The 17,536-nt window shown below is 36.1% G+C and overlaps 1 protein-coding gene across 6 annotated transcripts in view; it reads right to left on the bottom strand.

Annotated features, from left to right (window-relative positions):
• The window catches only part of GOLGB1 (golgin B1), a 72,264-nt gene that overhangs the window by 14,485 nt on the left and 40,243 nt on the right, over positions 1-17,536 (bottom strand). For all 6 annotated transcript variants that reach the window (XM_012544550.2, XM_023499056.2, XM_012544551.2 and 3 more), the window contains 3 exons: positions 11,751-16,936; positions 7,912-9,835; positions 2,037-2,215 (listed from right to left, as the gene is read on the bottom strand). In XM_012544550.2, coding sequence (XP_012400004.1) covers positions 2,037-2,215; positions 7,912-9,835; positions 11,751-16,936 — 7,289 coding nt within the window. The remainder of the gene's footprint in view (positions 1-2,036; positions 2,216-7,911; positions 9,836-11,750; positions 16,937-17,536) is intronic.

Here is a 17,536-nt window from a genome sequence, read left to right as displayed (position 1 = left end):
GGTAAAAATAACCCAGGAAGAAAAACAAAAATGCAAACAATTTACTTTCATTTCCCAGTGTTTTTTCTTTGGGTGTAGCTGCTTCTGTCCATCATTGATCAATTGAAACTGAATTAGGTCTCTTTGTCAAAGAAATCCACTTCCATCAGATTACATCTTCATACAGTATCATTGTTGATGTATATAATGTTCTCTTGGTTCTGCTCATTTCACTCAGCATCAGTTAATGTAAGTCTCTCCAAGCCTCTCTGTATTCATCCTGCTGGTCATTTCTTACAGAACAATAATATTCCATAACATTCATATACCACAATTTACCCAACCATTCTCCAATGGATGGGCATCCACTCAGTTTCCAGCTTCTAGCCACTACAAACAGGGCTGCCACAAACATTTTGGCACATACTTGTCCCTTTCCCTTCTTTGGTATCTCCTTGGGGTATAAGCCCAGTAGAAACACTGCTGGATCAAAGGGTATGCACAGTTTGATAACTTTTTGGACATAATTCCAGATTGCTCTCCAGAATGGTTGGATTCGTTCACAACTCCACCAACAATGTATCAGTGTCCCAGTTTTCCCCCATCCCCTCCAACAATCATCATTATTTTTTCCTGTCATCTTAGCCAATCTGACAGGTGTATAGTGGTATCTCAGAGTTGTCTTAATTTGCATTTCTCTGATTAATAATGATTTGGAACATTCTTTCATATGAGTGGTAATAATTTCAATTTCATCATCTGAAAATTGTCTGTTCATATCCTTTGACCATTTATCAATTGGAGAATGGCTTGGTTTCTTATAAATTAGAGTCAGTTCTCTATATATTTTGTAAATGAGGCTTTTATCAGAACCTTTAACTGTGAAGATGTTTTCCCAGTTTGTTGCTTCCCTTCTAATCTTGTTTACCTTAGTTTTGTTTGTACAGAAGCTTTTTAATTTGATGTAATCAAAATTTTCTATTTTGTGATCAATAATGGTCTCTAGTTCGTCTTTAGTCACAAATTTCTTCCTCCTCCACAAGTCTGAGAGATAAACTATCCTATGTTCCTCCAATTTGTTTATAATCTCGTTCTTTATGCCTAAATCATGGACCCATTTTGATCTTATCTTGGTATACGGTGTTAAGTGTGGGTCCATGCCTAATTTCTGCCATACTAATTTCCAGTTATCCCAGCAGTTTTTGTCAAATAATGAATTCTTATCCCAAAAGTTAGGATCTTTGGGTTTGTCAAACACTAAATTGCTATAGTTGACTATTCTACTGACAGCTTTTTTCAACAATGAGGTGATTCAAGCCAATTCTAACAGACTTGGGATGCAGAGAGCCATCTGCATCCAGAAAAGAAAACTGTGGGGCTAAATGTGGATCACAGCATAGTATTTTCACTTTTTTGTTGTTGTTTGCTTGCTTGTTTCTTTCTCCCTTTTTGACTTGAGATTTCTTATGTAGCATGATAAATGAGGAAATATGTTTAGAAGAATTACACATGTTTAACCTATATTGGATTACTTGCTGTCTGGGGAGGGTAGAGGGAAAGGAGGAAGAAAAAGTTGGAATACAAAGTTTTGCAAGGGTGAATGTAAAAAAACCATCTTGGCATGTATTTGGAAAACAAAAGACTATCTTTAAAAAGCAAAAAAAAAAAAAAAAAAGAAAAAAGAAAAGAAAAAGAAAAAAGAAAACATTCACTTTGTAAAGTTTGTCTAAAGTCTACCCAAAAACATTACTTCCATGCATATGAGTGCCCAACAAAAATGCTATGCAAGCACAAGAACAAATACTTCTTCACAAGGTGTTGAGGGAGTCATTTTGTTTTGAGATTTCTCTTTTGTTTTGATGATCTCTTGTTAGAAAGATTAAGAAATCACAAAGGACTGCTGGGGACACATTCTTTTTTCCTCTCATACAACAACCAAACAATTACACACAACACCAAACAATTATGAAAGGATTTATCACAAAGAAAGACTGTTGGGGTGTACATGGAAAAGCGTAAAAAAAAAACTTCTCTTTTAAGGAAAAAAAAAATCTCACCTGAGGTGTTGTAGCTCCTGTTGACAAGAGAGGTTTTCCTGTTTTAATTGTTCCTGGACAGACAGATACTTATTTGTTTGTTCCTGATACTCCTGAAGTTGAACCTTCAGTGGACGGAGTTCAGTGTTTTCTTGGTTAATCTGAAGGTACTGCTGTTGTAGATTCTTTAACTCTTTCAGCTTTAATCAAAGGAAATATAATGGAGTCAGGTATCAATTTACCATTCCCAAAGCAAATCAGTAACAATTACTAGCCCAAGTTTATCCCTCTAGATAAGTGAAAAAGAGGTAAGTCAAAAAGAGGTCATCAACAGATTTCATTGCTTCATAAACCCAATGAAATAAAAGTTAGGTTAACATCACATGTTGCTGTTTTAAATCAATGATTCTTATGAAGTCAGTTTCCCAGGTATTATATTTCACTCTCTATCATCTATCTCTTCCTAGATCTACTCCTCACAAATTCTCCTGAGATTCAAAGCTTGAAATGACTTTAGAGTTATACCTTTGACCTAGTCAGACTTAGAAATCATAAAGGCACACCCAGGGATTTTTCTGAAGTCAACAGAAATGGCAAGGCTCCTGTCCTTTTGTTTTCCTATTTAGACTGCTCAAGAAAAAGTATTTCAAACAAATCCAGAGAGCTACTAACGTGGTGAATTAACTCTAGGGACTTCACTAAAGTATTGCAAACTATTCTGAGACTGTGAAATATCCAGACCTAAACAAGGATTTTGCAGTAGTTACTACCCCCAACCCAGAAATTCCCTGATACCAGAAAAAAAAAAAATCAGAATAAAGATCAGTACTGGCTTTCACTTCCATGCCTATCTGCTTAGCAAGGAGGTCTAATACTTGCTAGCGAGGAAAATTCCAGGAGTCTCTTTGCCTATTGACCATGAAGACATAGTCAATCCTTTACAACAGTTAAGTATAATTTATTTATATTAATAGTGATGATCAATGCCTTTTCAGATGAGTATATATTCTAAACTGATGTTGCCCTTGCCTTAATACAGCATAGTGGAAAGAATGGTGGGCTTGGAACTAACAAGACATTAAAATCTTGTCTAAGGCATATTTATACTACTTGTGTGATTATGGGCAAATTAAGTTTCATGAACCTGTTTTCTCATCTATAAAATGGGGCTAACAAGTACACCTGTCTTTTGGTTGTTCAGAGGAACAATGGTGGTAATATATTTAAAATGCCTTGGTTACTTTAAAACACTATAATGATATTAGCTTATTCATTCCTATTTTTGGCATCAACAACTCATCTGAATAGTATGGCTTGGAGCTTGGTCAACTGTACACAATTTCTCATCTCTATACTTTCCTTTAATTTGGTGTCAATTTTTATTTTAGTTTTAGCAACCAGATGGTCTCACTGCTCAATGACAGATGATTTTGAAATTCCTATACTAGTAATCTATCATTTCTTAAAATCTCATCAGTTTCTTTTTTTCTTTTTTTGGTGAAGTTGCTTGATTTCTTTATCAATGCTTTCCAACTCCCTCTGTGAAAATAGTATTCCAGACAGACAGGCATAACATGTCTGTGTAGTCAAAATGACTTTGGCTATTTTTCTTACTCCTAAATCACATTTTCCAAAATATTTTTAATCCTTCTCCTCTGGGCCCACTTATAAATAGAAGTCACCAAATACCAAAGTATATATATGGCTTAGAAGATTTTGTCTTTAAACGATTTTTTTTCTACTATTCATCCTGCACAACAGATTTCAAGCACATAATTATTTTGCTTATATTCTAAGTAGTTTAAGATAAAATGACCAAATGCCCCATGAAATGTTCTTAGTTGCATTTGTATCCATAATGAAATCAAATCAATCATCTTTATTTGCTTCTCTAAACAAACATCTAAGTCATCCTTTGATTTTGCTGAAATGTATTTATGTGATCCACATTCTGAACCCACAGTCCTGTTTCTGGATGTAGATGGCTCTCTCCATTACAAGTCTATTGAAATTGGCCTGAATCTATATTTAACATCTAGTGGTCATCAACAAGATGATGAAACAAGAGAGGTAAGAGGTGAAAAATTGGAACAAGAGGTTTGGCAATTGTTAATGCTGTAAAGTTACCCATGTATATATCCTGTAAATAAAAGGCTATTAAATAAAAAAAAAAGAAATTGGCCTGAATCACCTCATTGTTGAAAAGACCAAAGTCCATCACAGTTGATCATCACACAGTCTTGTTGCTGTGTACAACAGAGCTGTATTTTTAATGGGCTACTATAGCCAAAGAATTTATAACCTAATAGGTAAGAGTCGAGTGCCTTCTCTCTTGTTTCATCATCTTGTTAGGTAGGACTAAGTATTCATATCATGCAGCCCTTCTTGTAGCATGTCACCTTGTTGGTGGCTGGATAAATCTTACATTTAGAATACCAAGAGTTATGCTAATGTTTATAAATGGTCTTATATAAACTGTACTTTTTATGGGTTACCATGGATAAAAAATTCATCATCTTGTGGTCAACCCATTATTGATGAGCCTTTTTGTTTGTCTGATTCCTACCCATCTTTCAAAAGTCTAGTTTTCAAGACCTTCTTTTGTGAAATTCCTCCTGACTATCCCAGGTCGTAGTGTTCTCCTTTTCTCCTAACCCCCTAAGCACCTCTGGTGTGAAGCTTGCTCAGCCCTTTTCATGGCTGCTCATCCACTTTTGGTGTCCACTTGGCACTCGACTCTTACCTATTAGGTGATAAATTCTTTGGCTGTAGTAGCCCATAAAAAAGTACAGCTCTGTTGTACATATCAACAAGATTGTGTGATGATCAACTGTGATGGACTTTGGTCTTTTCAACAATGAGATGATTCAGGCCAATTTCAATAGACTTGTAATGGAGAGAGCCATCTGCAACCAGAAACAGGACTGTGGGTTCAGAATGTGGATCACACATAGTATTTTCACCTTTTTTGTAGTTTGGTTGTTTTTTTTTCTCATTTTTTCCTCTTTTTGATATGATTTTTCTTGTGCAGCAATGATAAAATGTTTAGAACTGCACATGTTTAAATTATATTGAATTATTTGCTGCCTAGGGAAGGAGAAAAGGGAGGGAGAAAATTTTGGAATACAAGGTTTTGCAAAAATGAATGCTGAAAACTATTTTTGCTTGTATTTTGAAAATAAAAGGTTATCAAAAAATATATTTTTTTAAAGTACAGCTCTGTGTTTCTGCAGTAATGGGAAGAGAGTGGCAGACAAAAATGCTAAGAATCATACAATGGTTGAACAATCCATACATGCCAGCTAGGTGGCATAGTAGATAAAAATGCCAGGCCTTAAGTCAAGAAGATGCAACCTTTTGAGTTCAAATCATTTACTAGTTATGTGATTCAAGAAACTTAATCTTGTTTGCCTCACTTTCCTTATCTACAAAATGAACTGAAGAAAGAAATGACAAACCACTTCCAATATCTTTGCCAAAAAAAAAAAAAAAAAAAAAAAAAAAAAAAAGGCTCATAAAGTCAGACACAAATGAAAAATGACTAAGACGACATATATCTGATAAGGAAAGAGAAGATAGGGAAAAGATTGTGTCAAGGCTTGATTAGAAAGCTAAGAAGTGTATCAAAAAATATATTTTTTTAAAGTACAGCTCTGCATTTCTGCAGTGATGGGAAGAAAGTGGCAGACAAGAATGCTAAGAATCATACAATGGTTGAACAATCCATACATGCCAGCTAGGTGGCATAGTAGATAAGAATGCCAGGCCTGAAGTCAAGAAGACGCATCCTTTTGAGTTCAAATCTGGCCTCAAAACATTTACTAGTTATGTGATTCAAGAAACTTAATCTTGTTTGCCTCAGTTTCCTTATCTACAAAATGGACTGAAGAAAGAAATGACAAACCACTTCCAATATCTTTGCCAAAAAAAAAAAAAAAAAAAAAACCCTCAAATGGGCTCATAAAGTTAGACACAAATGAAAAATGACTAAGAAGACATATATCTGATAAGGAAAGAGAAGATAGGGAAAAGATTGTGTCAAGGCTTGATTAGAAAGCTAAGAAGCATAAAACTGCATCTTTAGGAAGCAAAAAGTTACCCAAAGTTTTATGAGCAGGTAAACAGCATGACAAAAGTAATATTCTATGTATTTTAATATAGTTTGGTGTGATGGATGGATTATAGAGGAAAGAGACTAACTAGATTCAGAGAGATTTGATAGTACTGTACTTATTTGAGTATTAGGTAATAAGAAAATTATATTAGGGCAGGAGCACTGGCAACAGTAAAAAAACAGCTATAAGAAAAATTACAAATCATGAGCTTTAGAGTCTACCGTGCTATGGCAAATGAAGAAACTCTAAACTCTCATTGCATTTGTTTTTCTCTCACCTATGCATTTATCATGCTTTAATTTCTATTACTGTTATGTATGTACATTTCTTATCTTCATGACCATATTTTCAACTCTTTGACTATGGACTATATATCCCATTTGCCTGTGTATGACCAAAAATATGTAACTGTGTATATAGTAAATACTGAACAAATGTATGTTATTAATGAAGAAATGTTATATATCCAAGTTTTGACAGAAGATAAGTACAAGATAAAAATGTGCTGAAAACTAAGGAGAGGATTGAATATATAAATATCCTAAACATCCTCATGAATTCTATGGACATAATAAAAGTGAGACTTACATTGATGAGATGGTAATTATAGATTAACCATTAGGAAGATAAAAATGAGGCTGATGATAAAGAAATGAATCTAAGGAACAGGGAAATACTTTTTTTTCAACAGGATCAACCTGACAAGTAGAATTTTCAAACTTTGGGCATGCGTTACATTTGAATTCAGATTCAAAGTCTTACTTCTCTAATGATAAATTTAGCATAGACTTGGTTTAGTCTGACAAAGGTACTGAACATACCTCAATTGTGGTACTGTGCATGAACACAATTAAAATAGGTAGAAAGAAAATGCAATCACAGATAAGGACCTGTTATGCTGATGTAATCCTATTTTCCACCCTTACAAGATTCTGATTCTGATGTAAAATGAACTAGAAGACTTCTGAAGAATATTCCAGCTAAAGTTTTTTTGAATTCTGAATGTCTTCTTCAGCCTTAGATATACATATGAAAGATACTAAATCTGATTTCAGTCTTTTGAAGTTCTGATGATCTCTCCCAATTTTATATTTGCCTTCCTTTCTCTTATACTACATTAGAATATTATTAAATCTTCAGATATTCTGCTTAAGTTATTTTCCTATTGTATTTTGTGGGTTTTTCATTAAACAAAAAAAGAAGTGGAAGTTTAATTCATTATGTTTCCCTCTAAACTCATCCTTCCCTTAAAACGCCCTAATTCTATTGATGGCACCACTATCCTACTAGTTACCTAGATTTATAACCTTAAGAGTCACCCTTAACTACTACTTTTTCTTCAGATCCAATATCCCATCAGCTGTCAAGTCTTTTTTTTAATAAAATCTCCCTAATAACACATCATTTACCTTTTTTTCTGCTCATATCGCCTTTATTTCAAGCTTCTGTCAACTTGGACTACTAGACTCCCTAAATGATCTGATTCCACCTCCAACATCCTATTTTACATTTGGCCTTATCAAAAATTAGGGAACATCTGAAGAAAAAGAAGTAGTTTTATCTAATGACATAACTATGAGTGTTGTGATTTGACCTAAGCATAATGGACTCTGAAGACCATACTACTATAAGGTTTCAGTTTATTATTATTGATACTAATGCAGTGAACCCTTCCAAGAGTACTTTTTAAATCAGAGCCCTATTCTAACCATGTTCCAGCAAAATTAATAGTATGATGTTTCAGTGATTCTTAGTTAACATATAAAGGGAACAAAACTCACCAATCTATCTCTGTCATTTTGTAGTGAATTCATTGCTTTCTTTAATGACATTTCAGATGGACTGGTAAAGTGTTGGGGTGATGACCACTGTCTCCCTTCTTCTGATTTTCTCATTTTGTCTAGTTCACTTAAGAGATGATCTCTTTCAGCCTGTAAACTGGCCATGGCCTTGGAAAAGGACTGTATTTGATTAGAGGAACTCTCCAACTGTGAGGACAAGTGAAATAATTCATCATCCTTAGATCTGAGCTGTTGATTAAGCTTCTCAAGGTGAGATAGTGAGTTATCATCTTCAACACAGCTCTCCAGAGAAGCCACTTTAGAAACAAGTTCATCTCTCTCTTTACTCAACAGAACCTGATCTTCTCTCAGTTTAGTCAGCTCTTCCTTCAAAGTATCTGTAAGACGTTGCTGCTCCTCAAGGCTGGCAGTGTGCATCTTTTTTAGTTCCTGTAACTCTTCATTAGCATGGTCTCGACTATCTTGCAAAGAACCCATAGACTTTCCAAAAGCCTGAATTTGAGCTTTAAGGTCTTTATTTTCTTCAGTAACCTTGAATAGCCTTTGTTCCATCTCCACCAAATCACTTGCCAGCTCGGCTACCCTCTCTTCAGCTGTTTCAGTTTCATTGCGCATTATCCCTGCATCATGACGAAGATGCTTCAATTCCTTTTTTAGCTTTTCTTCAATTTCTCCCACCTGCTTAGCAGCCTCCTTTTGTACACGTGCTAATTCTTCCTCTAGCTCTGTGACTTTCTTCTGAGAGAGAGAAAGGGTAATGCCTAATCTATGCACCTCTTCTTCCCCACCTTTCAACTGTGCCTGAAACTCTCCTAAAGACCCTCCTTCTTGCAAAGCTGTCATTTGGCACTTCAGCTGTGAAACAGAAGTTCTCAAGCTCTCAATTTCCTTAGTCAAGGTTTGCTTTTCCTCCTCGAGGGCATCAGAAGACTTTTTTAGTTCTTCCCTTAATCCTTCAGACTCTTTTAGCTTTCTTTCTAACTTGATCTTTTCATTTTCTAGTTCCTGACTCCGCTGAAGCCTAATTTCAAGGAGCTGTCTTTGTTGATAGTCCTTTGTTATTCTCTGGTACTGTTCTGCAGTTAACTTGGCATTTTCAGAATTGAGATCATCCATTTGGCCCCGAAGGCATCGAATCTCTTCCTTTAGCTTATTGTTCTCAGCAGCAGCCTCTTGGATGAGCTGGTCTTTCTCCAAGATCACTGAGAGATGCCGCTCTTCAAGCTGTTGGTAATCTCCTAGAATTCGATCTCGGTCATCCTGGAGAGAAGACATGGATTTAGTGAAAGAATCCAACTGAGCCTTCTGCTGTTTGCTGTCTTTTTTGATAGTTTTCATTGTTTCCATAAGCTGACTGGTTTTTTCTACAGCTTTTTTTTTCTCATCTTCTAAGGCAGCTTTCTCCTCTTCCTTTTGGGTCAGGTGACTTTCCAACTCTTTAATTTCTTTGCCATGTTGTTGTTGTAATTCAGATATAGCTAACAAGACTGCCTCCTCTTTAGCAGAAAGGAGAGTGATAATTTTTTGATCTTTAGTGCTAATTTCTTCATGCAGTTTGCCAGTCAGATCTCTAGAGGCTTGCAGATCAGCCTCTAACTGCTCACAGTTGAACTTGCAATTCTGAAAATCAGTCTCCTGTTGCTTTGCAATTCCCTCCAATTTTTCCTTGGCTTCTTTACATTTTGCTAAAGAACTATTTGCTTCAGTCAACTGGTCTCTCAGAGACTTAACTTCTGCATCCAATTTAGCTAATTCATTCTGAGAATTAGAATACATCTGTTTAGATTCTTCCAACTGAGACATGAGTCCTTTATTTTCTCCCTGCAGATTTTCAGAGACCTTCTGTTGAAACTGGACCTCTGTTTGGGCTTTGGACTCCCAGGTCTGTCTATCATGCTCAAGCCTGAAAAGAGAAAGAAAATGACTAATCCCAAAGTATCAATTTAAAGATCCCTTGGTTTCTTCAAAACCTGATGCCTTCCTACCTTACCTGTATTCTTATACTTTATTCCTCTCTATGTACTGTACAATTCAGCTAAACTGGTTTTCTTGCTGTTCCTTAGAGACAACACTCCATCTCCTCATTCCTTATCTTCATACTGATTATCTCTCAAGTCTGGAATATACTCTCTAGATATACTAGGTACTAGGAATAATGAGAAATATTAAGTTGCTATTTCTGTTACCTACCAACATCTATTAAATATTAGTTTTTATTTTCAGATAAGCAACCTTTGGCCAAGTGTGTGTGTGTGTGTGTGTGTGTGTAGAGGACAGAAAATGAGTGAAAGCATATGCACAAGAAAGGAATACAATACATAAACATTCCATAAGTATCATTCTTTGGTTTATGCACTAAGCTCTTGAGCCAATCAAATATATTCTTTCAGAAAACAATAATGGCTATTATACCCCCACAACAGCTTTACATGAAAGGGGATAGTTAAGTCTATAGCTAGTCTAGTGAAGATTTTTTTTTTTTTTTTTTTTTTTGCTGAGGCAATTGGGATTAAGTGACTTGCCTAGAGTCACACAGCTGGGAAGTATTAAGTGTGTGAGGTCAGATTTGAAGTCAGGTCCTCCTGACTTCAGGGATGGTTCTCTGTCCACTGGGCCACCGAGCTGCCCCAGTGTTGATTCTTAAAGTAAACAATAACTTTTGAGAAACAATAAAGGAAAGCTAATATGATAATGGAAAGAAATGGGCCAAGGACTTAAAGGAAAAAACTATATGAAAGAAACAAAATACAGCAATTAATTGGAGTGAGAACAAGACATGCTCATATGCCATATCTATACAGCTGCTATTTAAGTTGCTCTGTCAAAAGGCTATGATAAGTGGAAACCTGAGAGAGGAAGCTATGCAGAAGCTTGTCACTGCCAGCATGGATTGGGAGAGAACTATTAAATCAGGTTCAAAGCACAGATCCTCTTTATCTCATCTTAAACAAGACAGGTAAGAACAGAGACCCTACAGAACACCCAAAAAAACCATATTTTGTCTTGACTTGTCTTGACTGCCACCCCGGAGTATCAACTTAATGCTAACAAAGTGGACCCATTCCTCCTCCTCATATATTCTTTTTTTTTTTTTTTTCCATCTGAAAAATACAGGGTCAGAAGGAAGATGACAAAATGTACCTACTGTGGTACTTTTACAATTCAGAACCTGTTAATTTCAGGACTAATTAAATGTAGGCTTCAGGGCAACACCTTCCCCTGGATTTGGTTTAATGGTATGTTTCTCTTTTTAGTCAGTGGAAAAGAAAAGATGGAGTACTTTATTTCTACCAATTTAACAACTTAAACAAATGTTCCACTTAAAATTTCCCTGTGACATTTATACTTTAATGCTTGCTTTATTATTTATCTCAGATGTGTTCATCTATAAAAGGACATCAAGTCTTTCTTCTGATTATTCTATATATAATGTAGCACACCCACCCAAGGTACACAAGTACAAGGAATAATTATTCTAGTGATCTTTTTCAAACATGATGCCTTCCTAACTTTATAACATCCTCCTCATTTTGCTCTAGCTAAGATTAAGTTCAGCATCTCTTAGTTTTTCTTCTCCCAAGCTTTAGAGTGTAAACTTCTCGAGGGCAAAATAGTTTCTTACACTACTCTCATTGACTCCATAGTGCCCAAAACAGAATCGACCTCACAGCAGATATGGTTGCAAATACATAAATTGGTTTAAAATTTTAAAAGAAAGGGAATACAAAGTGGCATTTAAGGAAATAAAAATTACTTAAATAAGAGGGAAATCCTTTGCCTATAGTGGTATGAAAATAAAAATTACAGAAAGGGTTTACCTGGATATATTAATTTGCAGCTCCTCCATGTGGATAGACATTTGTCTTAGATGGTCTTTTAAAATGCTACAATTCTCCTCCTTAGCCCGGATTTCTTCTTCCTTTGTTTGAATAGCATCACTGAATTTTTTTTCCCATTTTTTAGCCTCATCTATCACTCGATCCCGGTCATCCTGGAGAGAAGACATGCTTTTGGTGAAGGCTGCAAGCTGGGCCAAAGTGCTGTTGAGGTTTTCCTGAAGTTGCTTGACTTCTTGGTCTTTTTTGTTCAAGGTGACCTGAACTTCTCCAAAAGTCTCTTCCAAATGGACCTTTTCTCTATGTAAAGCATCCAGCTTTTCTTGCATGTTCTTGACCTCCTTCATGTGCTTATCTTCTGCTTGTTCCAGTTTTCTTTCAAGATCTTCATCCTTTTGTTTCATCTGGCTTTTAACAAGCTCTTTATTTGATTGAAGCTCCTTTTTCATCTTGAGACTGTCTGCTAGGACTCTTGCTGCTTCACTCTGAGTGTCATCCAGTAATACTTTGCAATAGTCTAGCTCTGACTGGACTTTCTTACGATCTTCTTCAACTTGGGCTAAATTTTCTTTGACCATCTCCAATTCTTTCTGTGATTCATTTTGTACAAACTCCAGAGCTTTTACAGTTCTCTCTAGACCACTTATCTTCTCTTGATACCTGATGCAGTCTTTCTGCAACTGCTTTACTTCTTGTTGCTTCTCTTTCAACAATTCCTGAAGCTCTTTTGTATGAGTTTTATTGCCATGTCCTCCTTTCTGAGCACTCTGTAGCTTCTCCAAGTATTCCTTTCGGATTTCTGATTCAATTCTGTTTTTTTCTTTAACTGCCTGCCGCTTTTCCTCTTCCAGTTCACTCACACATTTCTGAAGATTCTGAATTTCAGATTCCAATAATTCATTTTTCGTTTGGGCATCTGTGACATCTTGCTGATAATTTCCAATGCTTCCATTAAGTTCAGCTAACTGATTCATAAGTCTCTCTTCCAGATCATCCTTCTCTACTTCCACTATTTCCTTCAACTTGGTGACTTTAGCAAGATCCTCTTGAATTTTCTCATTTAACAGGTTTATCTTGGTAACTTCTTCATGAAGAGTTTTCAGTTCACCATCCTTTGCTTCTAATTGATTCAGTAAGACATCTTTATTGTCATCTAAAGAACAATCTTTTTCTTCCCTCATCATCTTCTCCTCCTCTAATTCTTTAATTCTTTCTGTGAGCTGATCAATTTGCTGTATATATGTATTAATTTCATCATGTGAACTTATCCCTTCATTTGCACTGGTATCTGCCATGGCACTGCTCTCTACTGGGATGGGTGCTGAATAGTCTGAACTTGCATTTGTCCTCACAGAGACTTGTTTTTCAATCTCATCTGGTACAGGTACAGACACAGCTTGTTGCGCCACTTCTATATTATCCATTTGGATCTCATACTTCTTAAGATCTTCTATACTCTTGCCCAATTTGGATTCTGTTTCTTTCAACTGCTGCTTTAAATTCTGAATCTCTTCACTTAAAGAGTTCTTCTCAGCCATTAATGTTTCAAACTCCTTAGAAAGAGATTCATACTTTGACTTAGTATCCTCTAGTTCCTCCTTCATACTAGGACTGGAATGAAGCATTTCTACAGGTTCTTTGGATTCACTGCCTACCAAATGGACTTCTGCTCTAAGACGGTCATTCTCCTCTTCTAGCTCAAGAATTTTCTGCTGTTTGGATTTTGCAAATTTCCTCATCTTCTCTTTCATTTCTTCCATTTCCTGCTCTGCTTCCTGAAGTTGCTTTTCTATGTCTTTCTTCTTTGTTTCTGTGTTTTTTAACTTACCATACAGTTCTTGTTTCTCTTGTCTCACAGTTTCTACAACATGTTGAATACGTCCTGCCTCATTACTGACATTCTCATAAGACTGAAGAAGAATTTCATACTCTTTTTGCAGTTCTTTGTGCTTTTCCTGCCACTCAGTGTTTTCAGCAATCTGGGTACATTTCAAAGATTCAATTTCCTTCATTAGCTTCTCCTTATCTTCAGTAAGACCTTCTAAAGCTAGCTTCAAACTTTCACAAGAACTACTGAGATTTTGACTTTCCAATAAAGATCTGTCCACTTCTGCAATAAGTCTCTCTTTCTCTTCCTGAAGAACAACCAATTTGTCTAATAATACATCCCTTTCTTTACAGTGAGCAGAAATTTGGCTCTCTGCATCTGCCAGAGTTTTTGTGAGAGTTTCAATATTATTTTTGGCTAAGGACAACTCTTCTTTAAGACATTTGCTTTCTTTCAAGGTCTCTTTTCTGGAAATAAGTGCAGCTTGGAGTTTTCTCTGAATTTGCTGCTTAGATTTAGCTTCTTCTTCCACCTCCTCTGGTTTCCGTTGAATTTCAGAAAGCTCCACCTGCAACTGTTTAATTTTTTCTTCATGCTCTTTGGCTTGCATTTCCAACTGCACATGCAAAGCCTTAATCAAGTCCTCTTGCTCTACAATTTCTGTCTGTACTTTAACAAGGATATCATCTTTTTCTCTAACTTGCACATGAAGGACATCAACTTCTTCATTTTTTTGGTTCATGAGACTTTTCAATTCATCTAGTTCAGGCTGTAATTCCCTGAAACGTTCTAATCTTGTGATTTCCATTTGACTACTTTCCAATTCTAATTTCAGGTTGATTACCTGAGTTTCAGCTTCATGAGTGGCTATTTTAAGACCTTCTGCTTCTAAAAGCAGCTTTTTTATCTGTTCTTGTAATACAACTGACTCTTCTGATTTTTGAGAAAGGTCATTTATGGTAGAACTCACTCTGAATTCCAGCTCTTCTTTCTGAATCTGTAGCTCTTTCAGTTGAGTTCTAAGCAATTCTACTGAATTATCTTCTTCCTGTAGGTCATTTTTACATTCCAAAGTCATTTGTGAGGGCCACTCTTCTTTGGTTTTGGATATAGGTTCACTCAAATTCTGAGGTGTATCTAATTCCTGTGTGTTACTATTCACAGCTAAGCCAGTGTCTGTAGACTCTCTTACTCGTATTTCGAGTTCACGTAGCTGGTCTCGTATGCTCTCATTCTCTTTGCTCTGTTCATCAAAACGTTCCTGTAAGAGATTATAATCATCTTTCTGTTGTTTTAGCTGTTCCCTGTGGTGTCTGTCTTTCTCTTGTGCTTTTTTTAAAGTCACCTTGCGGGAAGCTAGCACTTCTTGTAATTTCTTTTGGAGTTGTTCCTTTTCTTGCTCAAGATTCAAAATTCTGTCTTCTAAATCTAGTTTCCAGTGTTCTCCACTTTCTGCACCAGCTGTGCTAATTACTGTCTCTTTTATAGGTGTTGCTGAATCTCTATCTCCAGAGTCCTTGTTACAAGTGGTTAAGTTTTGGATGACTCTCTGGTTTTCAGTTATTTCAGCTTGAAGCAAATCTATGATATTTAATTTATCTTGCAAGTTCTGTTTCATCTCATTAATCAGTGCCTGTAGCTGTTTTTCAGCTGCCACCTTTTCTTCGAAATCTCTTTTTAAATTTTGCAGTTCTAGTTCCTTCTCGGCTATCTTCTGATTTAAAGCTATTTCAGTTTCCCTACTTTCGGGAATAGCAGATTCTTCTGGCTTTGTTTTGCCATCTTTACCTTGCTGAGTTGCTGCCACCCCATCTCCCTCACAAAATAGGGTCTCTTCCTTAGACTCATTTTTCACTTGTGCCAAATCTTTCTCTAGCTGAGTGACTTTCTTCATTAGTTCCTTCCGGTTAATAAGAGCTGCTTGCAGTTTTCTCTTCACTTGGTCACTTTCTTTCTTCAAAAGATTCAATTCACTCTGAAGTTCTTCATTCTTTATTAGTGGAGATGAAACTATTTTACCATCCTGATCATGTTTTAGACCTGAACATTCTTCCTCTTTCTCTTCTGTTTCCTTCTCCTTTTTGTCTTCTTTAGGAATGGACAGTACATTAAGCTGTTCTTTGAGTGTTTTGACTTCAACCCCAAGAGAAAACTTTTCTTCATTGAGCTGGACTATTTTCTCAGACATACGTACACTGATCTCAGTCACCTGTTGGTCCTTCTCTTCAATGGCTTGTTGAAGGGTCTCTACAACCTTTGTTTTCTCTAACAAAAGTTGATCTACTCTTGCTCTTTCAAGTTCCTTTTGGGACAGAATCTGGGAAAGCTCTTCCATCTTGTGTGAGGTACTCCTTAAATGTTCCTCCAAATCAAACATTTCACTTTCTTTCTTTAGAAGTTCACTTTTGAGGTTTCCGATTAGTGTGCTTTGGTCAGAAAGCCGGAGATGCATTTCATCCAATTCCTTCTGCAAAGTTTCAATTTTCAAATCCTTTGATTTTGATTCTGTGCTGAGACTCTGAATTTGTTCAGTTAGGAGGCTTTCACGGCTGGTTTTATTTTCATAGTCAGATATTCTTTGTTTTTCTGCCTCTGCAAGGTTCTCTTCAAGTTGTTTTATTTGTGCCTTTAAATCTGTAATGATGCAAAGCTCTTTTACCTGAATCAAAAGTTGATCTCTCTCATCACACAGAGCACTAAGTGTACTCTTACTCTTTTCTTCATTTTTCTTAAAGTCCTCTACTAGCTGGACAAGCTTATTGATTTCCTCAGCTTTTTCCCCTAAACTTTTCTCATATGAATCCTTTGCTTTCTGAAGACTTGACTCAAGTTCCAATACATGCCCTTCTAATCTTTTCAATTCATCTTGCTGACACAAAATAAGATCTTGAGATATAGAAAGAGAGTCTTTTACAGTCTCTTTTGTTGACTCCATTTCCATTTCAGTGTTGGCAATGTGAACTAAAGGTACATCCAGTGAGGTGCTGCTCTGCTTCTGAGGCACAGCACTTTCTGTACCTTCCACATCAATTACAATAGGACTACATTTTTCACTTTGCATTGAAGGACAGCTTGATCCTGTGTCTTGATGAATCATTCCTTCATCTTCTCTCTCCTTGGTTTCCCCCTTTTCAGATACCTCTGAAATCAAATTGGTATTGGGCTTTGTGATCTGGAGTTGCCCTTTAAGGAATGCAATTTCCTCTTGGGCTTCTTTCATTTCCAACAGTAAAACTGACAACTTATGTTTCTGTGAAACAATAATCTCCAAGTTGTCTTCTTGTCTACTTTCCTCAGAAGATTTGTTGGTACTGCTTTTGGTGATTTCATCACTGATGATCTGGGGTCAAAAAAAAAAAAAAAGGGAAAAAGTGTGAAAATGTCAACAAGAATTATAAGGCAGCAAGACACAGAAGTATTTTACTTCCTTATCAAAGAAGAGATTATAATGATGATCACTCTAAAATTAACCCTGGAAAAAGATAGGTTGGAGGTACTAGAGTCCTCTAAGGTCCCTTCCAAATTTAAAACTATGATTCTGTGATTACATATAGTTTGCAGAGAGCTGAATACAGCAAAGAGTGAAATAAACTAATGACATAATGAACTATGCAAAACTATAGTTATTTCAAAATAAAAGGAGTAGTCAAGAAATCTAAATACAAATGTAAATAAAGTATAAGTCATACCATTTCTGTTTCCCAGAAATGTTCAGGTGTAAAGTCAACTTAGAAAGATAATGCAATGATATGAAATAAGGACTATTTAAACTGAAAATCATAGAACTTGGGTTCAAAACCCAATTCAGACCCTTACTACCTGTGTGACCCAGGGCATACTGAGTAGTCTCAGTTTATCTGTAAAACTGGAGGGAGGAGGGAAGTAGAGGGAAGAGAGGTGTGGGCCTATTTGACTGCTAAAGTCTCTTCCAGTTGTAAAC

The sequence above is a fragment of the Sarcophilus harrisii genome, chromosome 3, assembly GCF_902635505.1.
Source record: "Sarcophilus harrisii chromosome 3, mSarHar1.11, whole genome shotgun sequence".
Classification (NCBI taxonomy): Eukaryota; Metazoa; Chordata; class Mammalia; order Dasyuromorphia; family Dasyuridae; genus Sarcophilus; species Sarcophilus harrisii.
The sequence above is the reverse complement of the archived record's forward strand: the minus strand, read 5'-3'. Positions and strand labels throughout refer to the sequence as shown.